This window comes from Panthera uncia (assembly GCF_023721935.1).
Source record: "Panthera uncia isolate 11264 chromosome A3 unlocalized genomic scaffold, Puncia_PCG_1.0 HiC_scaffold_11, whole genome shotgun sequence".
NCBI classification, from domain to species: domain Eukaryota; kingdom Metazoa; phylum Chordata; class Mammalia; order Carnivora; family Felidae; genus Panthera; species Panthera uncia.
Window position 1 is genome coordinate 87,886,880 of NW_026057578.1, and position 27,815 is coordinate 87,914,694.

Below are 27,815 nucleotides of genomic sequence, written 5' to 3' on the forward strand. Positions count from 1 at the left end.
AGGCCCTAGCGACCTCCAGTGAGGGGTGTGTGTGGGAATTTTGGTGAAACTCTCCCAAGCCCGTGGGGGTGGGGCGGAGGACAACTTTATTAGACATCTCACCTTGACCACCCCTTTAAATTCGTTGAGCAGGTTCCCTCAGCACCCCATCAGGCGCTAGGCCTCCTCCCCCAGGCAGGGAGCGGGTGCTGGTGCGCCCTGCCAGAGGTTCTGGCAGGACTTCATTTGAGCAAGCCCTTTCTCTTCCCCCATTTTCTCTCCTTCCAGAAGCAGGAAGAGGTAACATGTGAAAGTTGTCCCTGAGCCTCAAGTGATGCGCTTCCTCTTTCTGTCTCTCTTTTAGGCAGCGCTGCCTTCTCCATCATCCTGACCCCAGAGGACAATTACCAGGAGGAGAAACTCCTCACCCTGCCCAGCCCCCACCACACACTCACCTGCTCACCTCATGCCTGGGTCCAGGGTGGGTGAGGGTGAAGAACCCACCCAGTCAAGATGATCCCTTCTCTGGGGACCGCTGCTGGTGTCCTGCCCCAGATCCTGGGCCCCAGCAGTTGGGAGAGTGGCCCCCAGCTGAGCCCTATCAGACTGCTGCAGAGGAGGTGAAGAGGGGTTGAGAAGAGGCGCCCATCCTGGAGTCTGGAGCTACTTGCCTTCACCCGCGTACACTCTTGACTGTTTTAGGAAAGAAGGACCTGGTGGTGGCCTTTGCAGGCAGGCAGGAAGCTGGACCGTGGCTTTACTCTGGCACCTATGCCCCTACCTCTGGCAGCGTCATGAGCCAGTTTCAGGTGCCCCTGGCAGTCCAACCGGACCTGCCAGGTCTTTATGACTTCCCTCAGGGCCAGGTGATGGTAGGGGGTTTCCAGGGACCTGGGCTCCCCATGGCCGGGAGTGAACCCCAACTCCGAGGGGGTGGAGATGGGCGAAAGAAACGAAAACGGTGTGGTACTTGTGAGCCGTGCCGGCGGCTGGAAAACTGCGGGGCTTGCACCAGCTGCACCAACCGCCGCACGCACCAGATCTGCAAACTGCGCAAGTGTGAGGTGCTGAAGAAAAAAGTGGGGCTTCTCAAGGAGGTAAGCTGGCCCTTGTTTGGCTACCCTGCCCTTGCCGTGAGGGTGCTGTCCTCACAGGGTCTTGCTGAAGACGGTTAAGCCCAGTCTACCATTCTGATCCTTTTGGCCTAACTTTCACTGGGGCCGTGTGTGGGAGCTGTCTTGCTGACAGTTTGTAAGAGAGTAACCACGGAGCGGGGGTCTCCAGCTAGCACGCTCCTCTCTGATGTTTGCATTTGATGGAGGACATACCCAGCCTTATTTCTAGAAGTTGTTTTGTGTGTGTGTGTGTGTGTGTGTGTGTGTGTCCTACTTGAAGCCTCAGATGTATTTCAAGGTCACACCAATGCTTGGGTGGCATGGGAGTGATGGTGTCAGGTAAGGGGTGGATTTGGAAAGAAAGATTTGGAGTGACAGGGTGCTTTTGTGCTGCCCTGATGAATGGGATGTTTTGTTTTTCCTAAACCTTTTCTCGAGTACCACCGTTTTTTTCAGAAAGCAGGAGAGCCTATTAGAACTTGAAATTTAATGACAACCCATGATTTGGGTTTCCCTACTGGACTGAGGACTTCTTGGGGTCCAAGACTTTTCTTTATCTCTGTGTTCTCAGGACCTGGCTCAGTTCCTTGATGTGTAGTCGGCACTCAGATACTAATTGAATGAATGAATGATGTGCTTTTGAGACACTGTCCAGCCCGGGGAAGAGTACTGCCTTCATTTGGAATAGGGGGATGGAGGGAGGAAAGGAGGAGTGGGGACGAAATGAAAGGGGGAAGCAGAGAGGTAGTGACCCTGCACTGGCCATCGTTCCCTTCTATTCTGGTGGCTGGCTGCCAGCACGAGGTTGGTGGCAGCCTCCATAGCGCAGAGTTGGCAGAAGTAGGGCCGAGCGAAGTTGAGCAGCTCGGGAGAGCGGTGTAGCGGCTTGAGGTCGCTCCAGGCAGCGGAACTGGCGCTGGACAGAGCCGGAGGCCTGCGCTGTCTGTAGGGCTCCTGTGCTCCGCCACTGATTTGTCCAAGGGCTCAGACAACTCAGGCCCCCTCTCCGGGGTTGTCTTCTCCCCGGGGAAATGGAGGGGTTGTGCTTGATGGCCTTTGAAGCCCTTTCCAGCTGGGCTGGGAGCCGCCGTGCTTCTGAGGGCTAGGGCACCTGTGGCTTCGATGGGCTGGCGGCTGGCGCTCGGGATCTCCCTGTCCGCTGAGCGCCCAGCTGTGCCGTGAGCTTGGTGGGGCTGTGGTCCTGTGGCTGGGAAGAGAGCTCCAAGTGTTGGGGGCAGGGAAGTGGGTGTTGCTGGGATGTCTTCTGCCCCTTTTCACTTTCTCTTGTCCACTCCCTGTGGAAGCTGCATATAGCGGCCCAGGACCACAGACTCTGTGCTCTGTTTCCCTGGTCTCTGATGAAAGCAGACATCTGGATCACATGTGCAGCTCCCCCTCACCCACCCCCCCCAGCTGGGAAACAGTGTCTGGTCCCTGTATGTTGCTGGTGTTGTGGGGAGTTGGCATCCTGCTGGCCCAGGGCCCTGTGGGTCACTTCTGAAAGGGAGCAGGGGAAGAGCAGGGGTAGACTTCACTCCTGGGCATGAGATCTGGTGTTTTGGAGTAAGGAAGAGTTGTTCGGTCTACTTTTAAAGCTTGGTTCCTCTGCTTGCTTCCTTGAGGCGTCCATCCTATCTTGCCACCCTCTTTGTTTCACTCCACTCTTCCCGTGATCAAACCCGAGGAGTAGGGGGGCTGAGCTTTCTGAACTGGGTGTTCCTGGAACTAGAGGACATGGTGAACTGTGTTTAAGATTTTCTTATGGCACTGATGCGCACATCTGAGTGAAAGGGGCAGGGAGTGAGGCCAGTGTCCTGTCAACCTCCTGCATAAGCTGCTGACCTGGGCTGCTTGGTGATCATGGTTAAGATACAGGGATCTGGGTTGGCTGAGGCTTAGACACAGCCCTGCTGAGAGATCCATATCCATGTAGAGCTCGTCGGTGATGGCTGCCCATCTCAGCCACCAGGGTCTGTGGCTGGTGGCCCGTGGTGTCCCAAGACAGAAGGACTACACAATGGTGTATAGACCAGCGCTGGCCCGCAACAAAGTTCTTTGGTTTCTAGAGAAACCGTGGAAAGGGGACAATGAAGTGAACTTTTTTCTTAAAACTATTTTTGACTTGTTTTAAGGATAGGGCCTTTCTAACTGATGCTCAAAATGCAGTATCTTTTACAATTCGAAGATGTTGGTAGAAAGTAAATCTATTTTTTTTTTAAATCTTTACTTGGTAAAATATAAAATGGTAACTAGTGTCTACATCCACAACTTTTTTTTATTGGTCCGTGAAAGCCGAAAGCAGGGGAACCACTGTCCAGGCTACACTGCATTTAATGAATGTATCTCTGGCGTAGTCGCGGAGCCAAGAAACGCCCCGAGAGGCTCTGCCTGAGTGAGTCCAAGAGAACCAGCCCCAGGGGGACTGCTGGGACCTTAACCATTAGATCAGAGCAGCCATGTCACCATGTCACAGGAGAGTCCCAGGACTGGGGAGGTTGGGAAAAGGGGAGACATGTTACTGGCATCAGAGTGGGTTGTTTTTTTTTTTCCCCCGGCTCAGGTATAGGACTTTAGAATTTGGCCCCGATTCTTCAGGTGGGACAAGACACAGCATCCAGGAGTCTCCTCAGAACCAGTCCATCTCCTTGCATCCCTGCTCCCTGGCATTTCCTCTTCTAGGCACCTTTTCCCTCCAGCCTGTCTCCACCTCCCCCTGCTTTTTTGAGCTGACAACTGCTTTGTGTCATTCTGTAAGGGGGAACGTTATCTTGGGTTTCTCTGCTCCTCACTCTTTTTTGCAGCGTGTGTGTGAAGGGGGAGGTGCTGTGGAGCCCCTTCACTCAGAAAAGAAGTTCAGCATTTTAAGACTAGAAACAGTTCCCAGGGAAGGGCCCTCCCACCAGAACCAGGTGACTGCTTCTCTGGGACCAAAAGTGAGGTAAACACCCTCAAGTGGTTTATTCCTGTACCGTGGTCTTCCTTTCTAGTGGCAGGAAGAATTTAGATCCTAGGCTGATGTCTGAGACTGTTAGACTTCACATTCTTTTCACCTGAGTGGTGGCTTGTAGCACAAAGAAGATGTCTAGTTAGAAGATAGGACGTGGTGGGTATGGAGACAAAGTAGGCCTCAGACCCCAAAGTAAGCCTTGTGCTGCTTACTGTCTTGAGCGTTGGTTTCTCATTTGTCAGATGGGGTAACTTTTCTCTGCAGGGTTGTTGTGAGGATTAATGGAGATTAAAATATGCATAGTGTCTGGCACATAGTAGGTAATCAAAAGGCAGTGACAACACATTCCTAGAACATCTAGGGAAGATGGCTGGGAATTAGCCTCAACTCTGCGGGGGTGGAGACGGGTGAAGAAACAGAAACAGTGTGGTACCTTCAAACATAAATGATTGTGCATTCATCTCTAAGTCGTAATTGTAAAGATATAATACAAATTAGGTGTTTATCTCAAGACATCTACTAGCTTGCTTATAAAAGAACCATGGAGCCAGGCAGAAGGAGGGAAGAATTTGCCAGCCTCTCTGCTGAGGAAGGAGGTTAGACACCCAGGAGCAAGGAGCTGCTGTGGTCTTGGGCCTTCTTGGGCCTTCTTGGGCCTGACTGAGAAATTGCTCATGGGTGAGCACCTGATAGGAAGGGTAGGAGAATAACTATGGAAAAAGCAAACAAACCCTGTTTGGAAAAACGTGTGTGGAAGGTTGGAAGCATGACTGAGAACATTGTGGGTGAAAAATGAAGAGAAATGGGAATATATATAGTGTGAAAACACCATCTAGCTCTCAGCCAAGTGGATTTAGTGGCTGAAACAGCTCTCTATTGCCGTTTTGAGACAAGATACCTCAAAATTGGGGATCTCTCAACAATACCAGAGTATCTACCGATTCTTGCCTTTCCTGTCGGTAGTCCAGTGTTCCTGAAGACAGAGGCTGTGGGGAGGGATGCTTTCAGGCTGGCACCAGTTCCCACCAGCAAAAGGGAGAAGTAATTGGTAAGATAGAAGTGATGAAATTCTTTAGAGAAAGGAACCCCATCTTCCCCCTTTGTGAAGCCAGAGTGAAGACTGGGCAAGGAGCGGCATTTACCACAGACTTCAGAAATCATCTTTCAAATGCAAAGAGTTTTTAACCCCAGGCCCATAGACTAAAAGGGAAGTTAGCTGGAAGGATGGGATTGCTCTTTAAAAAGGAAATGCTGAGAGAACAGTCCTGAATGGTGCCCCAAGGAGGAAGGTGATGGGACTCTGGGAGAACTGAGCCATCTGTGTGGCTACATGGGCTGCTGTTGTGTGAACGCAGATGGTGGAAGACCATGCTCCTTATGTGGAAAGGGGGTGTGTGTCACGGAAGGCAGATTGAGGAGTGGCCTGACCCCTTAAGAGGAGTGTCAGGAAGTACAGTGGCCAGAATGTGCTGAGGCTGGTGGAAAATACTCAAGACAATAAACGTCTTTTATATATTCCCGGCGAGCATGAGAAGGAAGTGTAGGCTTACAACTTCGGGTACATAGCTGGTGACAGAGAGCAGCCACTGGGCCCCTGTCGTGTTGGGAGGAGTGAGCTGGGGAAAGACCGCAGCGTGTGTGGTTAGGAAAGGAGGGCCAGCCAGCTGCCTTAACCTGAGTCTGAGCCATTCACTCCCTGCCGAACACCTTCACATATGCTCACAGAATGCCAATTTTTATGCAGTTATGATGGTTGAAAGAGGACTAAAAGATCAGAGACAGGCAAAAAGTCCAATTTTTCAAAGAGATTTTGGAAACGATAAACGCATAAGCTTGACGTTAATTTTGGACAGCTCTAGAGCAGATTATTAGAAAGATGGTTTGGGAGACTAGAAAGGCAAGTGATGAGCCTTGGGAGGTGGGGGTGTCCCTTTGGCTTTCTATAAAGCAGTTCAGCCAAATTAATAAATCTGGATTTCTGCAAATAAATGATGGTATTTCCTGCAGCTTCTTGGACAGATCAGAGGGTCGGTTTTTGATTTAAAGTCATCCTGAAGAGAGGGCACTGGGGTAACTGCGCGTTCAATCTTTTTATCAACCACGTGGATCAGGGATTCCACATTGTGATCCCCTGGGTCCCACTCCCAGGGATTGATTTAACTGGTCTGTGGTGAACCCAGTTGGGCTGGGGCACCCCAGGTGTATCTGGTGTTTAGTTAGAGTGGAAATTCTCTGATGCAGTTGAGAGACTGAGGTTATGGGCACCGACCTGGGCTCTTCTGCAGAGTGCTTGCCTGAGTCTTAGAGTATGTGAACGACCATACATCCTCCTTTGCTGATCAGTGGACCAGCAGCATGGACATTGCCTGGGAGCTTGTTAGAAATGCAGAGTCTTGGGCCCTATCTAGGACCTCTGAATCAGAATCTGTACTTTTACCAGATTCCCAGGTGATTTGTATGTCCATGAGAGTTTGAGGAGCTGATCTGCAGCGCCTCTGTGACTGGGAGAAGGGGATGGAGTTGGAGAAGGGGCAGAAGTCAGTCTTGATGAACAGGTAGAGAACTCCAGTTGCCAACAAGAATAAGGAAGATGACTAATCCATTTCTTTACCTGCAGGCCAGGGAGACAAGATCCTCTTGAGATTTACTTCAGGTTTATTCTTGTTCTTCTGGTGCCCATTATTTTGTAGTCTAGTGAGTTATCAATAAAACCCTTTAAGTTTGTGTGTGTGTGTGTGTGTGTGTGTGTGTGTGTGTGTGTGTGTTTAGAATAGTCAGGAAAGGGCTCTCAGAAGATGTCTGCTGCTAAGCAGCCTGACTCAGAATCTTGGAGCCCATGAGAGAGTAGTAGTTGGTGGTGGTTGTGAAGAGGAGACGTGTGTTTATAGAACCTTGGGTCTTATGGGAGGGTCTGGAGACTTATGGAGGAGAAGGCATGTGTACCGTCTTCAGAAGATGTAGGTAGGGAGTAGTAGGTGTGTCAGATAGATAGGTGGGTGGGGTGGCGTGCTTATGGTGGCAGTGCAGGTATTAAGTTGAATGGTAGAACAAGGGGTTAAGGAGATTGGGGCAGTTTAGAGCAATGGGCTCCAACCAAACTTGATGGAATGTAATCAGGGTACATCTAGGGTATTGTGCTTGTTTAAAAAGAGAAAATGCACAAGCAAGGAACCCTGGTTTCCTAGCAAGTAAGAAGAGCTGAAACTCTAAAAGAGATGTTGACAGCCTATCTCGATCTGTCAGAGTGGCCACATGCAGGATGACTGAAGGAAATGGCTCTGCCGCTTGGAAATGAGGAATGCTAAGGTAAGTCTTATGTGAAAGAGGGAGTGAATTTCTATGTGTAGAGGGGTGTGCAGAACTTTTGGAAGTGCGTGGAAGTTATAAGCAGGGATATTGAACCTATGTTAGAAAAAAAAGAATCGTCTAGGGGCGCCTTGCTGGCTTAGTCGTTGGAACATATGACTCTTGATCACGGGGTCATGAGTTCAAGCCCTACTTTGGGCATAGAACTTAATTGGAAAAAAAAAAGAGATAAAAGACAAAAGAATCATGTAACATTTACAGCTATTCCAGAAGTGGAGAGCCAGGCCTGAGAGAGGAGTGCATTTCTTGTACCTGTACCTGTACACGTCTGGGTAGAGGCTGGGTATTGACTGGCAGGGGTTTTATGAGGACTTTCTGTATCAGGTGGGACTTCTATGTTTGGTGTCTCTTGCTAAGACCGTAGAGTATAACATCAGGTCTGTTTTTGTATTCCTTAGACAACTACATTGCAGAAGAAACACCTCTCTTAGGCCGTAAAAGTTTTTGGTCAAGATCTAGACAATCGCAGACCTAATCGCAGACCTAGGTTGGAATAGAGTGTGAACTTTCTGAAACTTTCTGCCAATTGGTATGTGACTGTAGAGGGGTGTGTTTCTTCAGGGGAGAGGGTCAGTGATTTTGTGCAGATTCTCAGTAGTATTCATGGCCTCCCCAAATTTAAGAAATATGCCCTACCTGAGCTGTCCAGTATAGTATTCATTAGCCATGTGTGGCTGTTTAAATTTTAATTAAAATGAAATAACATTAAATTCAGTAACTCAGTTGCACTAGCTACTTTTCAGTGGCTAGTGTCTTGGGTATGGGACAGCACAAGATATATTTCCATTACTATGAGAAGTTCTATTGAACATGGAGTTCCCCTGTGATCTCTGAGCCCTCACTGAAATCTGTATCTGGGTTGAGGAAAGCGTGGTTTCTGTTGTCTGCTCTCAGAAGGATATTTTGGATTGGGATCCCTGTCCCCACCCTAAGGTAAGTGGTGAAGGGTGTGGAAATGAATAGTGCTTTTCCTGGCTTCTAACATACGCTGAAGCTCATTGCTTCTCCTTGAGGGCATGGGCCATGTTTTATTTACCTGCCATGGGGAAAGAATAACAATAGAAATGTGGTGGGGCTCCCCCATCGAAGGCTGTCTCTGAAGCTCCCTAGGGAGAAGTGGTCTCTAACGCCCACAGTCTTGACCAGCGGCCTTGGTGGACCTTGTCCATGTTTACATCTAGCCCTGAGCCTGTTGTCTCCTCTCAGCGTTGAGCCTCTCATTCTGGAGAAGGCAGTGTGGGGACCAGGCGAGTTGGAAGACCACATCAGGGGTCTCAGGAGTTGTCACTACTTCCACGCCCTCCTTCCCATCACTTCTTTGCAGCTCCCTTGTGGGTTGAGGGCAGATGCTCAGGAAGAGAGGTGTTAGAAAGGAAAGGCACCTCTTCATCTTCCTTGAGCTGTGCTGCAGCTCAGCTGGCTGTTCCAGGGAGAGGCGTTCAGGGCTGCTGCGTGGGCCTCTACCTGAGTGTGGCCGTGCAGGGTGGAGGCTGCTGGCACACCTGGAGTGGACACACCCCTCTGTGGCCTTGTCTCCTGGCATTTGCATAAGAAATCTGATAACCTAAGTTTGTATTGGTCTTTGAGGGAGGGAGAAAAGAAAGCGGGCAGGCAGCTCATTGTAGGGTGACTGGCTGGCCTTCCGGTGACCCCAGGTCTGGGGGTTGCCTGCTTGCTTCAGGTTGCACAAGATCTTCCTGCACTGCTGGCTCTAACCTGTACAAGAGCCAAGTGCAGTATGCCCTACCTCCCCATACCCGTCAGGGAGTCCGTGGACAGAGTAGTGTACCTATCACTGCTGGTCGGGCAGCAATTCTGGATTTTCCACATGGAAGGGAAATTATAGTGGGCAGAGTCATTTGGGGGTATGTGCCAGACTGCACTGTGCCCCATAGGCCCCCACCCCTCCTCATTACTGCCAGAGGAAGCCTCAGGAAGGGTGTGGAGGTGCCGGGTCAAAAACGAATACTGAGGCACTGGACTAGATTCTGTTCCACTTCTGAGCCATTCGTGCAGGAAGGACCCTGAGCGGCTTGCTCTTGACTTTTCTCTTTTTATTGATTGCTCTGCTCTTCAAGGATAAGGATTCATGCCCCAGTAAGGAGTGGGGTGTTGGGAAGAGCTAAGTGCTAGGACAAGGAGGAGAGGCACCTTCCCAGAATGTTTCCTTGGTCCCGGGCCTCACAGCGTCCCCAGTGCGAGGGGGAGGGCAATTCCTCTCTCTGGCATCGGCCACAGTTTTCAGTGGTGGGGGGATGGGCAGGACGTCCTCTGCTTTGACTTGTAGACCTGCGAGCTGCCTTCCCAGCCTGATTCAGAGAATTGCCTGGGACTGGCTGTGCGCAAGGCACGCGCGCGCTTGGAGCCTCAGCTGCGGGTAAAGAGGAGGTAGCGCTTACTCCGTCCTTAATGAGCTCACAGTCTGGGGAGGGAGACAAGCATGGAAACAAATAATTACAGTACGGTGTGTCAGGGCTATAAGAGAGGGACGCCTCCAAGGCAGAGATGAGCCTTACTTACCTTTGGGCTCAGTGGGGAGGGGAAGGGACAGATTCTGAGAGTTTCAGTGTAGCGATATGTGAAGGACAAGGGGGCTTCCAGGAGGAAGGGAGAAAGGGAGCATTGTCCCTGAGCTTGAGGTGTGTAGAGATGCTTCTTGGATGCTCATGGCTGGTGGCAGGGTGTGGAAGGCTGCGGACAGACAGCAAGGGGCCACCTGAGGGTGTTCCCAGGTCCTCCGGGTGAAAGGTAAGACGCGCTTTGTGTTAATTCCTCTTGGAAGTCTTCCACGGGCGCTATCCACAGGTTTCTAAACCACTCGGCATTCCTGTCCCACCTCTCAACCACCTCTTAAGGTCCGTGTTGTTTGCCTGGATCCTGGAACATTTGGTGGCCCAAGGCTGTTGTATTTGGGGTGGGGGAACCCAGATGCGGCTCGTAGACTGCAAGACTTTCTCACAAGCATCTAGGAGGGCGGGCAGGGTGTGGGCAGAGCTACAGCTGCTACCTGTTAGCTGGGGTGGGGGAGGGGGCAGGTGCATTCTGTTTGTTAGTATGGAAACTTGTGGTGGGGTTGTTGGCTGTTCTGATAGTATTCCCTCGGACATTGCTGGGTGCATGGGTTCAGTTTGTTTCGCTGCATCTCCAGAAGCACCTTTTCTCCTCCTCTCCTTCTCCTCCGCACACTGCACACTCCATCTCCTCCTCCTCTTCCTTGTGATTGCTGTTGACACAGACTTCCGCTGCCAAAGCTAATTGTGAGGCCTGATCAGTGAATGAAGGCAAAGGCAGTTCCCATGACAACCGCAAAGAGTTTCAAATATAGGGGATGATGTGTGTGATGGGCTGCAATTACTTGGGTGGAAATTGATGCGTGGACACCGGGGACTTCAAACATAGGCTCTGAAGGTGGAGGGGGTATTGGGTTTCTTTGGCAGGATCCTTTGTGTGATGGAGAGGGAAGGAAACGAGGGTGTGACTCCCCCACAGTTGACTCCAGGTGCCTTCAGTGTGCGCAAAACCCCTCAGGGGCTTGGGGAAGTCACGACTCCAACCATTCTGGTTGAGGAGGCAGGACACCCAGAGGGAGAAATATCGGTAGCAAGTGTCAAATGAGAAACATTAGAAGTGCTGTCAGCTGGCAGAGGACTGGGGTAACCCTAGAAGGCTTCCTGGAGGAAGTGGGTCTTGAACTGAGCTTTAAAGGAAAGCTTTGTGGGGAATGACCTCATTCAGGACACAGCTATGCCAGAGAAGTCTGTCTACCTCCTGCCAACTCTAGAAGAGGTAAGTTGATCCGAAAATCATAGAACTACACAGAGCAGCCCCAACTGTATCACTGCAAGTGAAGGGGTGGCAAGAGCCCTGCTCAGTCATTCTCTCACTGTGTGACCTTAGGCAAGGTGCTTGGCCATCCTGTAAACTGATTTTTCTTATCTTTAGAATGGGCATGAATAACTCCTGTTTCCCTGGTTTGTTTTGAGGATTAAGTAAGAGATGATACATCATGTTCCAAGTATGGGGCCCTACAATGAGGTTGATGTTTGTTTGATGTTCCTGTACAGGCTCCTGAATCTATGTCTGGATGTGTCCCCATTCCCTAGTCTTTGTGTATCAGTGTGGTTTCCGGCCTGTGGGTATCCGTGTTCCTGAGATTCTCAGTATTGGGTAATTTGTGTGTTCTGAGAGTGAGTGAATCCATCTGCCTCTCCCCAGTGGGGAGGGCTGTAGCCCCATTCCTCTTGCTGGGAGTATAGTGGGACTGGGGTCATGATAGAAAGTGGGGAGGAACCCTCAGTCCCCAGGGGTCCCAAGTACCTCTGGGTTAGTCCCTGAGAAGACCAAAATGTAGAAAGGCCAATAGAGATGGGAGATAGTTGATTGTATTGTGGGGGTATGGCGCGTGTCTCTGCTGGGAGCATGCACCTTTGTGACTCCTTAGAGCCCTGGCATTCCAGTGTGGGACAGAGATGGGATGGGAGCAGGTGGACTGCCTCTGGGACTCTGGGCTATTCTAGAGTATCTGCAGGCTGCTGGGGGGTGGGCCAGGACCTGTGGGTGGGGTAGGACTGAGTTAGCAGTGGGGTGGGAGTGGGGGTCAAGCAGTCCAAATGGCTCTTGCAGGCTGGTGAGGAAGATATGTGCTGGCTGAGACTCAGCTGTAGTTTAGTTCTAGCAGGTCCTGCCCTCCCATGAGAGCAGGTGTCCCTCAGATCCTTGGGGACCTCAAAGGGAAGGTCAACCAGGAGAGTGGCATCTCCATTTCAGTGCCCAACCCCCTGTCTCTCCTCCCTCCTTGCCTAGAAAGTCAGCTCAGCACATTCCAGCTCTGTGCAGAGCCTAGTAAAGTGGGGAAGACAGGGCCCCCGCCCACGTGGGGAAGACCGCCGTGTAAATAAATAACTGCACTTGGTTGTGACTGGTGCTGGAGGAAAGCTGTGCACTGTGCTGTGAGGCCCCTGGAGGAATGGGGCATACTCACAGAAGCTAGATGAACTGGGAAAGCCTCAGAGGGAGGTGACAGTTGGATGAAGCCTTGCACCAGGCCGGGGGGTGGGGGGGGGGGTGGAGAAGGGGAGGGGAACTGAGTCAAGGAGCAGCTTCAAGAAGTCTCTGAGGCATGAAAAACATTACAATTCTCAGACCCATAGTTTGAAGGGAAGTGGTTAGGTTCAAATGACCCTATCCCTTTTTGCATTTCCCCAGGATTGGCAGAGAGAGGGATTAAAGAACTGGACTGAGAAAAGCATAGATTGGAATTCTAGCTCACTGCCCACCAGCTGTGTGTTGATGGGCAAGTAACTTAACATCTCTAAGTCTGCTTCTCCGTTAAAGATGAGGTTGTGTGTGGAATAAGTCCAATGAGATGCCCCTACAGCGTAATTGGCACAGGGCCTGGGACGTAGCAGGGGCTTGATAAACTGTGGCAGCCGCAGCAGCAACAGTATTAATTGTTACTGTCCAAGCAGTGTTAGTCACTCTTATTCAGCAGCAGACTGTGTATGGTGTGGGTGGGCGGGCCAGGGGTTCTGGGGACCAGAATAAAGGAAGGACTTCACTTGACTTGGCCAAGGTAAGAGCTACGGGGCGCAGAAGCCGTTTTCCATCTTGAGCCATGGCTCAGGACACTGCTCCTTGCCTTTACCTTGTTACCTGCCCTGGGGAGGAGCCCATGAGGGCTGCCCTTTATCCCCAGGGGTGAGGCCCCAGTGCAGTGCCTCTTTGGAGTCTCCTCACCAGAGGCCAGCTTTGCTCTCTCTCATCCCATTCTGAGTATCTCCTTGGGGCCCTGTGGAGGGCGCAGCAGTTGGGCATCTATGGTGGAGCGGATAGCAGAACACATCACTGAAACAGGGGCTTTCACAGATCCTAACTAGTCCTACCAGTCACTTCTCCTCTGTGATCTCAGCTTCTTCATCTGTAAGATTCTCAAGAAGTAGCAGCTGCATTTCTTCATAGAATCCTCCTGGCCGCGCATGAGTTAGCTACTGTTTGTAGTTCCATTTTACAGAAGAGCAAAGTGAGGCTAAGACAGGTAAAGTAACACCACCAAGGTGCTGCAGCTAGGTCGTGATGGAGCTGTGAACCGAACCAGATGTGTGAGCACCAGAGTCTGTGGCAGTCCCCTTCCCAAGAGGTGGAAACTTTGGGGTGTTCAGCTACAGGGAGGAGATAGGGTGAAGCAGGGTGTGCTCAGGGATACCCAGGAAATTAAATCCAGGAGTGGTTTGTAAGACTTTGCTCTCCCCATTCTGTTCTCCTGCTGCCCTTTTAGTCTCCAGGGTGTTGTAGGCTTCAAAGGCTCAGAGTCCAGGAACTGGAGGCCAGAGTTTTTTGGGTCTGGGTCACCTCCCCTCCTCAGCCTTTTCTGGGGATAGAAAGTCCTGAGGTCTGGGGAGGCTCTGGGGCCTGGAGGGCCACCTTCATCCATGACCTTTCTGAGAGAGGAGGAAACATCCTAGTGGTGGTAGTGGTGGAGGAGGCTGTCTGGATGGGGTGGGGTATGTTCAGGCATGAGGGATGAGTGATCTAGGGTGAGCTGTGGGTGTTGGTGTGTATGGGGAGGGCAAGGCTGACTCCATGAGTCTGAGCCACAGGCAGTGTGGGTGGGCTTCAAGAAGTCTATTTTCTGAGGTGGGCGCTAGAGGGAGGGAGGAGGAGGACTGTTTAAGGGTTAAGAGTCTGGTCTTTAGAGCCAGATGAACCTGGCTTGGAGTCCCAACCCTGCTGTGTTCTAGCTATTGTCACCTTGGGTAAGTTCCTTTACTTGCCTTGCCTTGTTTCCTCATCTGCAAAAATGGGGTAAAGGTTCATAGTGCCAAGGCTTTCTTCTTCTTCTTGGAAGATTGCAGAGGCTGTCACTCCTCCGGCTCTCTTCTCCTAGCACCTGGCACCGGCCTGGCTGCCGCCGGGATGAGGCAGTGTGCTAGTGTTCCTGGGCTTAGAGAGTGGCTGGAGGGGGAATCCCACCAGTGCGCCCCAGCTCGACCTCAGGCGCAGTCTGTTATCTCTGACCCCGGAGATGCAGGAGACGCCCTGGGTATTACCTTCAGGGTCCCCTACTCGGGAGGAAGTGGGGTGCCCCGGGATCCCCGGCAGGCCTGGGAGCGGCGGCGGCAGGCCTGGGCAGCAGCCAGCGCAGCTCCGCGGCACCCTTGGCGGCGCCCCCGCCTCCCGGCTGGGCAGGTCCAGCCCCCGGCGGCCCTGCCCCCGCCCGTCGGGCCACGGGGATTGGCTGGCGAGCGCGCCGCCCCCTCCACACAAGCCTCGCCGGCGGCGGGGAGGGGAGCCAAGCCGGCAGCTGGCCGCCGCCTCCTCTGCAGTGCCTCCCTCCGTGTGCTCCGGCGGGGATAATGGGAGGCCCGCCGGCCGATGCACCAGAGGAGGCCGGCCGAGGTAGAGCGGGCAGGGCGGGGAGGGACGAGGCCAGACAGGACGCAGGAGGAGGGGCAGTGCCCTCCTGGATCTCTGGAGGGTGGAAAGAGGAGAAATGAAAACAAAAACACAGGAAGGCGAATGAACAGATCCACCGAGAGTCTGGGCGGCAGCTGGAGGCAGGAAGATGGTCCCTGCTATCCTTTCTTTCCGAGGCCCCCTCCCTCCCATTCTCCTCCTTCCCCTGCAGTGGTGCTGGGGGTGTGCAGCAGAAGGACTTTGCTTCTTTGCTGGTGTCAGCCGGGCTCATCAGTTTCTCTGGCTTCTTTTGCAGGTGGAAATAAAGGCTGGTGAAGGAGCCGGGCCGTGGGGACAAGGGGCTGCTGTCAAGGTACCTTGTGTGTGTGCGTGCGCGCGCGCGCGCACACGCGTGCGTGCGTGCGTGTGTGTGTGTGTGTGTGTGTGTGTGTGGTGGGGGTGAAGTGTTTGACTGGATTGGATAAAAATAAAGGGTCTCCTCTGGTGATCCCTTAATCTCCCACTGTGTGTGTAGCAGCAGCTGAGGGGGAGGGGTGGCGGGGGTGTGGGCGACCAATGAATTCTCAGGCCTGTGTGGGTTTTGTTTGGATTCTTTTTGCTTTCTCAGCTGGATGGTTTGGGTGCAGTTGGGATTGGGTTTGTTGAACTGTTTTTTTTTTTTTTTTTTTTTTTTAAGACATGCAACCCACTCCCCACCCTGGCCTCTGGAAATCTCTCGAGAATGTCCCTGGCGCTGCTGGGTTGGTTAGCATCCAACCTGCAGAAATCCCGGGGGGGGGGGGGTCAGGGGGAGGGGGGATTGTGCTTCTGTGTCTGAAGCTGATAGGGTGTCATTAGTCATGCTGCTGTCACCATGGAGATGGCTGGAGATGAGAGGAGGTGGTGGGGGTGAGGATATTTTGGGTAGGGTGGGGGCTGATGCAATATCATGACTGGGAATCCGGAGGGTGGCTGTTACTCTGTGCAGATTGGTGTCTGGGGGACTGGGAAGGGAATGTTACCAGGTGCGTGGGAAGCAGAGAAGGGGGCATTGAGCTTCTCCATGTGATCGCCTGAGGGCCAGGACTCGGGTATTTGGGGCAGGGCAGAATCTGGTGGGGGTATCAGCCATTACTAGGGAATACAGATGTTCCTCTCAGATTGTCAAGGACCAGGATCAGTAGGTTTCCCTGGGCTTTGCCCCTCTTTTCAGGGCCAGGGACCCGCTGAGTGTTTGGGATTACTCAGCAGTATCCTCTGCTGGCCCAGGGTGGAGAAAACTGAGCAGGAGGCAGTTTCATGTGGCTGCCTCTCAAGTCCAAGCAGAGAGGCTGGGGAAGGAGTGCTGGGCAGGAGCAGTATGGAGGGGACTTCTCCTGGGAGGGAGGGATCCTGTCCCTGCCCCTGGCTCAGCTCTTCTTTCCCCTTTGGCCCATGGAGCCTATGGGGAGCTGGGGGAATCAGTTGCTTGGGTAGCAGGTAGGCGAGCTGCTGTAGTCCCTGGACGCTTTTAGACTTTGGTCCCTGGAAATCCTCCTCCCACTTCCTGGGAAAGCTGTGGGAAGCTCTGTGGAGGTGCTGGAAGTGGCACCCTGCCGCCTCACTGCCTGGGTGGGGACGCTGGCAGGGAGGGGCTCTGCTTCCCCACGTGGGATGGGGGCTCCTGGGTGAGGCTGCCGGGTGGATCAGGAGCCAGGGTGGTTCCCTGGACTCCTCCCAAGGAACTTGAGGCAAGGAAGTGCTTAGGGGAGGGCATAAATTTTGCTTCTGAAACCTGTTCTGGGGGAAGAAGAAGAGCCAGGTGGCATTAGCTCCCCTGGGGAGCTGGGCACGTCTTGGTGAGGCTGGGAGTAGTGGGTGGCCCCTGAGGCAAGCAGAGGGTGGTTGATACTGGCGGTGCTGTGGGTGGGGAGGAGAGAGCTGTGAGCTCACTCGCTCTCTTCTCCGGAGCAGAACCCCCGGTTCCACCTCCGCTTCCTTCCCTGGCCTCCCACTGCTGACTGGGGGAGCTGTAATCACCGTGTGTCCTATTGAGGGCTGTGGGCACAGAGATCATGGAGTGCACCTGTTCTTCCCCCCACCCTGGGGAAAACAGGACAAGGGGATGAGGACAGATGGGCTCAGGGCAGGGGGCAGCTCCCTCCTTCCTCTGTGTCTCCGGCCTTGTCAGCCAGAGCTTCCCTCTCTGCTGGGAGGAAGGACTGCTGGCAGGTTTGTTTACTCCCCGAAGCACCCCACTCCTGCCTAGCGATGGCTTCTCTTCAGCTGTTTCCAAGTGTGTTCTCCGTTTCTCCCTGCCTGCATTCTGCTGGCCCTGCAGTGCTGCTGGAAGCTCCCAGCCTAATACCTCAACCTTTGGTGTTGTGGGCATGCGGCAGAGGCTACTTGCAAAAGCAGAGGAAGCCTTTCAAACACGTCTTCCTCCTTCCCTCTTCTCAGAGCAGGGCCTGAGCTGGCTTGGTTTTTAAAGTTCTGAGATTGTGTCTGTGCTTGTTTTTATTGTTGAGTCGTCTGTCTGAGAATCCTAGCCTCCTCTTGGCTCGGCTTGGGCATTGCCAGAAAGCACTCAGATCTGACCACCCCCCTGCCAGCCCCTTTCCTGGTGCTGCCTTTCCCCCACATGGAGTTTTCTTAGGTGGCCAGTTGGGTGCGGTCCCACATACCCAGATGAGGCAGTCTTATCAGATCCTCTTCCCTCAGCAGGTTGTGGTGTAGGAAGATGTGTCTGGTGTGTGAGCTCATTCTGAGTTCAGGCCAAGACTCTGGGACATGGGACGAGGGGGTGTCACATGTCAGAGTCTGTGCTCCCATAGTATGGGTGCGAGATGGGTAAACTTCATGGGTGAATGGTATGCAGCAGGAGGTGGGAATGTGCTCATCTGCTGTGCGTTCAGTCCCGCCAGAGTTTCAGGAATATCCATGATGTAGGGTGTGTGTAAGTGATGCCTCACACAGGCATAGAGTTGAGCTTGATAAACGCAGTTTGTCATTTAACTGGCTAGTATGTTATGTGTGTGTGCCCATGATATCCCGAGGAACATGCCATAGCACACACTGTTGCCACCACCTCCTTCTTGGCAGCCTGGACAGGAGTGAGTGCCCAGTGCCGAGAGCTCCAGGCCACCCTGCTTTCGGGCTCCCACGCTGCTCCCACGCTCTGCCCCATGGGAATCCTCAACTGGCTGAGGATGTCTGGAAACTATTTTGGGACTATGCCCGGGATCTCTGCCTTCTGTCTCTCCTTTGGACCACTGCAGAAATCCCCCTTTGTTGAGGATTTGTGATCCACACACCGTGGGTGATTCGTACTAGATCTTTCTTGCCTGCTCTTCCTATTCTCCAGCCACTTGTGAGCGTCTAGTGGAAACTCCCCCCCCCCCCCCCCCCCCCAGGTAAGTTTACAAGCAGCAGTGAACTTGGGGAGATACAGAAGTAGGCGAGTGCAGGAAGCGAATGGAGCACAGAGGACTTCAGAGTGGAGTTTGAGAATGGAGAGAGTGAGGGCTTCCCCCACCCCACGTGATAAGGACTGCAGTTAGAGTCTCAGAGCCCCACCTCCTTAGTGACCCCAACCACTTTTGAATGTCCTGGGAAGGGAGAGGACATTGCAGGATAGATGTGTGAGTGAGCCGGAGGGAGAGCCTTCCTGCCTGCCAGGGCACGGGGATCACAGTGAGGGCTCTGGTGGCCCTCTTGCTGGGCTTGCTGAGGAGGAGCCTGGGCTCTGGGTTCCCTCCAGCTGCTAGAAATGGTCTTTATGGTCCTGCCAAGTCCCCTCCCTCCCCTCCAAATCCCCTCCCTAGCAAGGGGTTTGGCTGGCTGGAGGTGGGGGCGGGGAGCATGGGGAGGGGCTTTGGTTTGGCTGAGCTTCCGGGTCTCCCAGTTCTCTTTTTCCCCACCCTGACCTCTTGCGCTTTTGGCCTCATTTCCTCTCACACTCTCGCATCTGGCAGTCAGCTGAGGACTCCCCCTTGTTCCCAGCATGTGTGCAGCTTCTGAGAAGGAGGTGACTTCCTTGGGGGTTAATTTAAGAAGCCTTTGGGGAAATAGGGGACAGGAATGGCTCAGAGGGTGAGAATCTATTGATTATCATGCTATCCAGGAAGGACTGTGACCCCACTCACTGTATCTCCATTTTTTCTTCCCTTTGTCTTTCAGTGTTTATGAGCGTTTACCATGTTCTAGGTGCAATACTAGATCCTGAAAAAAAAAAAAAAAGAGAAATCATTATTTGATCTTCACCATATCATTGGAAGCAAGAGACATTGACTAAATCACCAACACTCATAACTCTGAGGGGGAAAACCAGCATTGGCAAGTTTTGTTTTTTATGTAGTAAAGGCTTTTGATCTTTGTGTTTGGGGCTGTGAACTTGCACGTGGCTGACCAACCCCTTCACCCCGAGCTGTGCCTAGCTCCTAGCTCTGTATGTTTGCTTTCATACTGGCTCGGTGGACCTCAAGGGACTGTGCAGGAAGAATCCACACACCAGCCTTGTTTTCAGTAAGTTAGTGTTTCCGGGATCTGGTGCTTACAGATTATTAGGGTAGTGGGGTCAGGAATTGAACAGCTGGGAAGAAAGCTTAGTTTTGAAAGGAAAGTGTTGGGTATGGATGTGTTGGGTTTGAGATTCAGGTAAAGCAGAATTGAAATACTGTGTCTGCACATTCTGCCTTGAACCCTGAATTGCCCCCTACTCAGTGGGAATGTGTGGGTCTTGCAGCCCTTCCTGCATTGGGGTTCCCATGGAGACCACTGGCTGCGAAGAGGAAGCTTAGAAGTACAGTTGTCTGGTTTCTTCTCCTCTCTCTTCCCAACGCTGCTCCGGTGTCTGGGTGCTGTCATTTAGCTTGGGGGCACTTAGTATCCTTGGACTTCCATTTCCTTTATGAAATGAAGGGGTTACCCAAGTTAGTTTTTCTCAAACTCAATGTGGCACAAAGTGCCAGTTTTCTTTTTCTCTTAACACCCAAAATGTTGCACATGGAAACATGGTCCTACTTTGTACAAGGAGTTTGCAGCTTGTGCCAGGCATGGCTCACCTTGGGAGTTCACCATTCAGGTTGGTCTGTGAGCCACTGGATGGGGTGTGTCCAGTGGACATGCTCTTGCATGTTGCAGCAGGTTCATATCGCTATGATGGCTTTAGGAGTTGTGGACTAGTGATAAACAGTTTATGGGCCATACCCTGAACTGCATTACTTCTCAACTTTGCTTCTGAGAGAGCAGAGGGTCTCTGTTTTGACCCTCTCCCCCGACTCCTTTCTGGACATGACTTCCCCTCTTTTCAGTACTGTTCATCTGGAGGATTCTTGGAAGAATAAAGATCTTGCTATCCCAGAGATTCTTCCTGAGTACCTCGAAAGATTTACTTGCCTCTCCAGCTTCTGTAGATAAGGATGCTTCCTGTTTGCCCTTTCTTCTCTGCACGTCTCAGATTCTGATGGAGAAGTGTCAGAACCTGTGGAGCCCCCTGAAGGGGCAAGAGTGTGTGCGTGCATGTGTGCCTGTACTCCATGCCTCGAAGGAAGAGAATGGTTAAGGGGAGGCCAGGTTTCCTGTAGATGCCAGAGCTGACTTGTGCCCTGCGAGACACTAAAGGTGCATCGCTTCAGGCAAGGCACCTTGCCTTTTGAGCTTTTTCCATGTGGTGGCTCCCAGTCATCCAGAAGTGGAGCCCTTTTCATCTGAGGGCTGATCACAAATTCTGCCCTGATTTCCTATAAGGACAGACATCCCAGCATTTTTGATTGCATGAGTTTGGGTCTCTCCCTCCTAGTTTATCCCATCTCCCCCCTGCATGCTCTGCAAAGTTTGTTTTATTTCTCTGCTGAGGATGTTTGGCCTCTTCATTTAGGATGCTGAAGACTAGACAAAAAAAATTTTTTAATTGATTTCCTACTACCCTGGCTGCCTCATCCTAGAGGAAAGTGCGGGCAGGGGCTAAGTATAGGGAACACTGTCTTGCCACAGAAATATTCCTTAAGAGGCAAACATCCTAAGGACACTAAGATTAGGGTCTGAGCAAATCCTGGTTACCTCTGTGGCCTGGAACTCTTATGCCCTTGGTGCTTAAGTAATTGGATTTCTCAACCCCGCCTCCAAGCATTTTTCACATGTAATCCTAACCTCATGGGCTTTGCCAGGGGAACAAAGACATTGAAAGGGTTTGCAACTTGTCCCTGACAGTGAGCTCCTAAACTCTCTGCCCTGTTGACTGAGTTTTCCTGCTTTGCATCTTCTTCAGCATGCACCCATGTCCCCTTCCCAACGTTCTTCTCTGCTCTTTTAGCCTGTGGGCCTTGGTTCCCAGCCCTGCTAGACAGAAGGAGCTGTTTCTGCCCATCCACTGTCCTATACCTTAGGAAGTTTCCATCCCTGATTCCTGCTGGCTTCTCTGCATAAGGTGGAAGAACTGGGGGGGGGGGGGTGTGGTTAGTAACTCTGCCAGAGGCAGAGACCCTGGAATGGTGCTGGGCTGAGAGTCTTCTCTGCATCCCCAGACAGACTCTCTGCTCTACCTTCGTCCTTGAGTGTGGGACAAGGCCCAGGTCTCCTGGGCCAAATCATTTCTCTGCTCACTTGAACAAGTTCAGGCTGGGTACATGGAGCTCCCTCTGACCACCAGGCTCTGCTGGACTCAGAGAGGAGAGACTCCCTTCCCAAGTGGAATCTTTGTCGCCCTACACCCTGAGGTCTCGTGGGCACACAGAGATGGATTTTCAGTGGAATGGGGGAGGCTGTGCCCTGGAGATGCCCATTCTGTTCTTCTTGGTGCAACACATCCCTTTCTCTTCCCCTGCTGTGTTCTCCATCCTAGAACACTGTTCATGGCTTCAGCCCACCCCCAGTCTCGCTCTTTGTGGTTTGAGCTCATCCCTAAGTTCTAGACTGAGAAGAGAGGTCCTTTGAGGGGCTGCTTAGTGTGGTATGGGCCAGGGACTCCTTACATCATGGTTTTATCTAGGAGCTTATAAAATGCTGTGGGTCTGCTGGGCCAAGATAGCTGTCTGCTAGGGTCAGACATGTGTGTTCCTCTCACACATTTAGGTAGGGTGCTTGCAACATGAGGGTGATATGGGGGCCCCAGAGGTTAGTGTTGGAAACTCTGGGCAGGTTGGCCCTGGGGCATCCCCTCCTCATTGGCCCTGCCACTTGTCCCAGAGCCAGGTCCTATGTGATGGTTGAGCTATATGCTGACCTCTGCCCTGTGGCCTTTCTTCTAATTGTTATTTTTCCTCGGTTTCCTGTTTTCCAGCTGTGGGTTCCCAGTGGTGTCATTTGGACCCTGGGTAGTAGTTAGGGCTTAGCTCTGGGGTTGTGTGGTTGCAGTGGTACATGTCTTGGGGCTGTACTGGCAAGTGGTCCAGAGCCCTCTGAACACTCGGCTGGGGGCCAGAACCCAGGGTTCTGTGTCCAACCCTTGGGAAGCTCCTCCCCCACTCTTCAGAGGCTGCCTCCTTCACATGGGGGCATTGTTCCCCACTGGTCTCTATCTGAGGTCTGGGGGAACTGGGACATGGAGGAGGACCTGGGAGGGCGCCAGGGCACTTCAGCCCCTAAACACTTGCTCCCACTCCCCTCATAGCCTCCACCAGGACAGACAGGGACCACGCTTAAACTTGCTGAGAGAGTGTCCAGTCCCTCTGGTTCAGCTAGTTTAGTGTTTCTCAGCACTACTGCATATTAGAATCATCAGGGGAACTTTAAAAAAAGGAAGTATCAATGCCTGGACCCCAACCCCTGAGAGTCTGATGTGATTAGTGTGGAGGAGAGCCCAGGCACCAGCATTTTTCAGGACTTCTCAGGTGATTCAAATGTGTGTCCAGGGTGAAAGCCACTGCCCTCATCCTGTTTGGCTTTTCTTGTGTCTCCCATACTGCCCCAGAATTTTTTTCTTGTTCATTGCTAATTTTAGTAGTAATCAATAGAGTCTGGAAAGATTAAGACGAGACATGTCAGACAAAATACTGGATTAAATGTTCTGTTCCATGAAACTGATCCATGAGTTCATATTTATTAAAACCAGAATTTAAGAGGGAGTCTCTGTGGCAGATGATAGAAACAGAGTATTCTCCTCTCAGTTTTTAATGAAAAAAAAAATTTATTGAAGTATAGCATACACATGAAAGGGTACACGCTGTATGCAGTTTGGTGAATTTTCACAAGGTAAACACACCTGTAAAACCAGCATCTGGCTTAAGAAATGAGTACTTTCACTCCATTCCCACCACCCAGAATTTCTGTGTCGTTGCGCAAAGTCAGGTCAGGATATGCATGGTACAGAGCGGTGTGCTGGCCTTGGGCCTGGAGGGCTTCAGCTCATCCTCTGCCAGGAGCATCGTTCCATGCCTGTGTGGGTGCTCCTGAAACCGAGCGGGTTTCCTGATGATAGGACCCAGGGCAGAGGAAGCCTGCCAGCCCCTCCCCTGTGTTACTCCCCTATCAACTTTAGTTCCTTTTCCACCTTAGCCTTTAGGCTTGCCAGTCCTTAATCTTGGCTAAATCCAAAAATCTGTTATCGTTGTTTGGCTTTTTGTTCTCTCTTTTTTGTTTTACAGATAATACATGTTCTTTGGAGAAATTAGAAAATAGAAATAGGCATGGGGCACCTGGGTGGTTCAATTGGTTAAGCGATCCTTGATTTTGGCCCAGGTCATAATCTCATGGGACATGGGATCAAGCCCTGCCTCAGGCTCTGCACTGAACGTGGAGCCTGCTTGGAATTCTCTCCCTCTCTTTCTCTGCTTCTCCCCAACTCATGGGCATGTGTGCTCACGTGTGCTCTCTTTCAAAATAAATAAGTAAACATCAAAAATTAAAAAAAAAAAAAAAAAAGAAAGACAATAGACAGGAGGGGAATTTGCCCATAATTTCACAACCCAGTTAACCGCTGTTAACTAGTGTTCCTCCAGACTTTGTGCACATAGCTGACCCTTGAACAAGATGGGTTTGAACTGTGTGGGTCCACTTATATGTGGACTTATATGTTTTTTTCCCCAGTAAGTACAGCATGGTACTGTAAATGTGTTTTCCTTATGATTTTCTTTTTTTTAATGTTTATTTTTGAGAGGGAGCACATGAGCAGGGGGAGGGGCAGCGAGAGGGGGACAGAGGATCCTCTGTGCTGTCAGCACAGAGCCCAGTGTGAGGCTCAGACTCATGAACCATGAGATCATGACCTGAGCTGAATTCGGATGCTTAACCGACTGAGCCACCCGGGGCCCCTCCTTATGATTTTCGTAATAATGTTTTCTCCAGCTTTATTACAAGTGCATGGTATATCATATATATAACATATAAACTACGTGGTAATCAAGTGTTTATGTTATCAGTAAGGCTTCCTGTCCACAGTAGGCTATTAGTAGTTCACTTTTTGGGGAGTCAGAAGCCATATGCAGATTTTCAACTGCATGGGGGTCAGTGCCCCTAACCTCAAATTGTTCAAGAGTGAACTACTGTTTTGTGTTGTTTATAAAAATGGAGTCCTACTGCATTATTGCCCACTTTATGTTAATAACTAGCTGTAATGCTGTCTGTTGAGTGCTTATCATGTGTGTGGTGCATGGGGCAAAGTTTTCAGTCTTGGGGACAACTCTGAGGCAGGTGGTAGTAGCTCCAACTTTCAGATAAGAAAACTGAGATTCAGGCCAGTAGTGTGACCGAGGACTGAGGTTTCCCGAGGGGGTAGAGCTGAAATTGAGGCCAGGGATGTCTGACTTCAGAGCTGATCCCATTGTCAGTAGACTACTGCCTCGCTCCTAAGACTGTCCTTCCATGTTAAATTCATTTGGCAAATATTTAGTGAGCAGAGGCCATTGTGATCCTTAGTGATTTTTTTTTTCCCCTTTTCACTCTAATGTGAATGTCTGTAGTGTGTTACCCATAAAGCGTGGTATTGCTGATTGTTTGAGGTCTTTGTGTCAACTCCTCTCTCATTCCATTTTAAGAAGTTTTCCCCTATTAGTAGTGGATGTTTCATTTCATCAAATATATTGAACATAGTTTGAAGGTGAAATATTTCTCCTTTGCCTGTTAATAGGATGAATTGTGTTAACGCATTTCTTAATACTGCACAATTTTTACATTCCTTGAATAATCCATACTTGGTAATGGGGTATTTATTTTAGCATGCTGCTTGATTTGATTTATCAGTGTGGAAGTTTTGCATTTGTTTTTGTGAATGAGATTGACCTATAATTTACCTTTCGTGTTTTCATTGTCAGATGGTGGTATTAGAGTAATAACAACTTCATATAATGGATTGTGAAACTTTCTCTTTGTGCTCTAGAACCATTTAAATAATACAGTTTAAATAGTAATTTCATTCCTTAAGGATTTGATGAAACCATCTGAGCCTGGTACCTTTTTTGAAGGGTGGGTCTTTGCATCTTTGTGACCCCCCACCCCTTGCCATGGCTATTGGTATAAAACGTTCACTTTGTGTTTTCCATGAAAGTGAAATATTTTCAAATTTAATAGCATAATGTGTATGCAATGTTGCTTTTCAGTTCCCTCAGTGTGATTTTTTTTTTTTTTTTGCTTTCTTAATTTCTAACGTTGTATATTTTCTCTTTTCTTTCTTAGCTTTGTAAGTGTTGTATGTAATTTAAAAGCACATCTGTCACTTATACTTTCTGGTTTTCTAAAGGATGACTTTCTGCTTTGGCCTTTGTTGTCTTCTTTTCCTTAGGTTTATTTGGTATGTGCTTTTTTTAGGTTCTCCGCTGGATCTGTAAGAGGCTCTATTTTTTCTACTTTTTTTTTTTTTTAAATCACAGACACATTTAAAAATATGACTTTTTCCTCTAAGTTCTACTGGCCTTTTCTGCAGGTTTTTATATTTCATGTGTGCTAGTGCTCTTGGGGAGATGCTGATGGCACACCCAGTGTGAGAACACCAAGTCCTGATGCAGCCTGGCTCCCTTTCCTTCCAACAAGGGAGCATCACTGTACATGGAACAATGGCAGGGCCAGACAATGCACTTGATTACTTGCAGGGGCTTTGTCTCCATTACTGGGCACCTAGTAATAATAGTTTACCAGCTTAGCAGCCAGACCTGTAGGAAAAAAAATTTTTTTAACCTAAGCAAAGCCAATTTGAACTTACTGCCTGGGACCAGAGCATATCCTAGGCCCGTATAGAAGTTTTAGTAGTATTTAGAAAAGCCTCTTGCATTAGCATCAGAGAAGATGAAGCTAGAAGCTAAGGACAGTGAGGTGTTCGGGGAGGAAGATAGAACTTTGACCCAAACTCCTGGCCTAGCTGAGCTGGCCTAGGCTGCAGGTTCAAGTCTTGCTCTGTCCCTCTTTCATGCACTTCTGGAAGATATGGCCCAGTTGATGTCCTGAGGCTGTGAAAACTGCACTAGGATGGAGAGGACAGTAGGGTAAAAGAGGGATTCATAGTGCTAGGAAAAACAGCGTGGGCATCTCTTGAGGACACTCTCCAGTGCTCCACTGAAACTCCATTTCTGTATTCCCCCCAAGAGCTCAGGGTGTAGGGCAACAGTGATCCCAACTGGGAAGGCATACCTCCCCTCTCCACGTCCACCTGGGTCTGGTGTGGTGGGGAGCCCTCTGTACCTCAGCCTGAACTTGTTGAAGCCAGCAGAGAAATGATTTGGCCCAGCGGTTACACTCAAGGGAGACTGTGCAACACCTTGGGGGATAGATTTTCTTACCCTTTATCTTGACTCCATGGAGAACAGTAAAGGCCTGGGAATAGAGAAGGAATGGAGTTCGACCTAGAAACCAGTAGTAATATTACTCCTTTTTTTTCCCAAATCGAAAATAAACTTTTGGACTTTAGGTAAAAGTAATATATGCCCATTTAATGAACTCAAATAATATAAAAGTATATAAATTAGAAACTGAAGATTGCTATTTCTCCTCCATCCTATTGTAATCTCTATTAATAATTCATACATATCTTTCTAGACTTTAGAATGAGTATCTGAGCTTACTACTTTACCATGGAAGGATGTCCTTCCATGGCAGTATGTCTCTTTTAGCCTTTTAAGAGGCTGTGGAATCTTTCATTTTACAGGTTGGTTGTAATTAAATTGACTCCTATTGGTGGACATGTACAGTTCCATTTTTTTGCAATTATAAATGATGTGGTAATTTACCTATTTGTACATATGTTTTTTTGGTCACTTGTTCAAGATTAATTTTTGTATATGATTTAAGATAGGGATTGAATTTTTCTCAGATAGAAAGCCTATTATCTCTAACTTATTCATTGAATATTTACAGTTTCCCAAATGGTTTATAATTCTACCTTACACACTCATGGGCCTCTCTTCAGTTCCATTGAAGTATTTGTCTGATTCTATGTCAGTATTTTATTGTCTTACTTACTGCAGTTTTTATATAACAGTTGGGTTAAAAAAAAACCAAAACTCATTTTTTCCACTTTTTTTTTGGCTTTTCTTTTGTATTTCCTTTTCCAAGTAAGTTTATAAACAACTTGTCAAGTTCTGTGAAAAATGTGATTTTTCTGTTGGAATTACATGGAATTTATAGGTTATTTGGGGGAGAGTGGAGAGCTTTACAATGAGTCTTTGTATCCAGGAAATGGGAATTATATCTTTCCATCTATTCTAGTCTTTTTTGTGTGTCCACCCGAGTTTTAAAGTTTTGGCTCTTACACACTTCTCATTAGGTTCATTTCTAGGATGTTGTAGGTCTTGTTATTGCTGTACTGAATGAGACTTTTTCTATTACACTCTTAAAAATTTTTTTATTTAGTTAAGTAATCTCTACTCCCAGCATGGGGCTTGAACTCACATTCCTGAGATCAAGAGTCGCATGCTCCTCCGACTGAGCCAGCCAGGTGCCCCTGTGTTACACATTACATAGTGGAAATGTTCTGGTTTTTGTCCCCTGCTCTGTGATACGGTCCCTAACACTCCCACTCCCTGGGCGCCAGCAGCCCCTCATTCCCTCATTACCCCATTCCCCATGCACGAAGTTGGTACCTCTGCAACAGTACTTTAGGGCCTCGTATGAGT

At 50.1% G+C, this 27,815-nt stretch overlaps 1 protein-coding gene across 1 annotated transcript in view; it reads left to right on the top strand.

Annotated features, from left to right (window-relative positions):
- Window positions 1-27,815, top strand: part of TET3 (tet methylcytosine dioxygenase 3) — a 104,176-nt gene that overhangs the window by 788 nt on the left and 75,573 nt on the right. Inside the window, exons 2-3 of the mRNA XM_049651727.1 lie at window positions 344-1,076; window positions 15,116-15,172. Of these exons, the coding sequence (XP_049507684.1) occupies window positions 774-1,076; window positions 15,116-15,172 (360 nt within the window). The 5' untranslated portion in view covers window positions 344-773. The remainder of the gene's footprint in view (window positions 1-343; window positions 1,077-15,115; window positions 15,173-27,815) is intronic.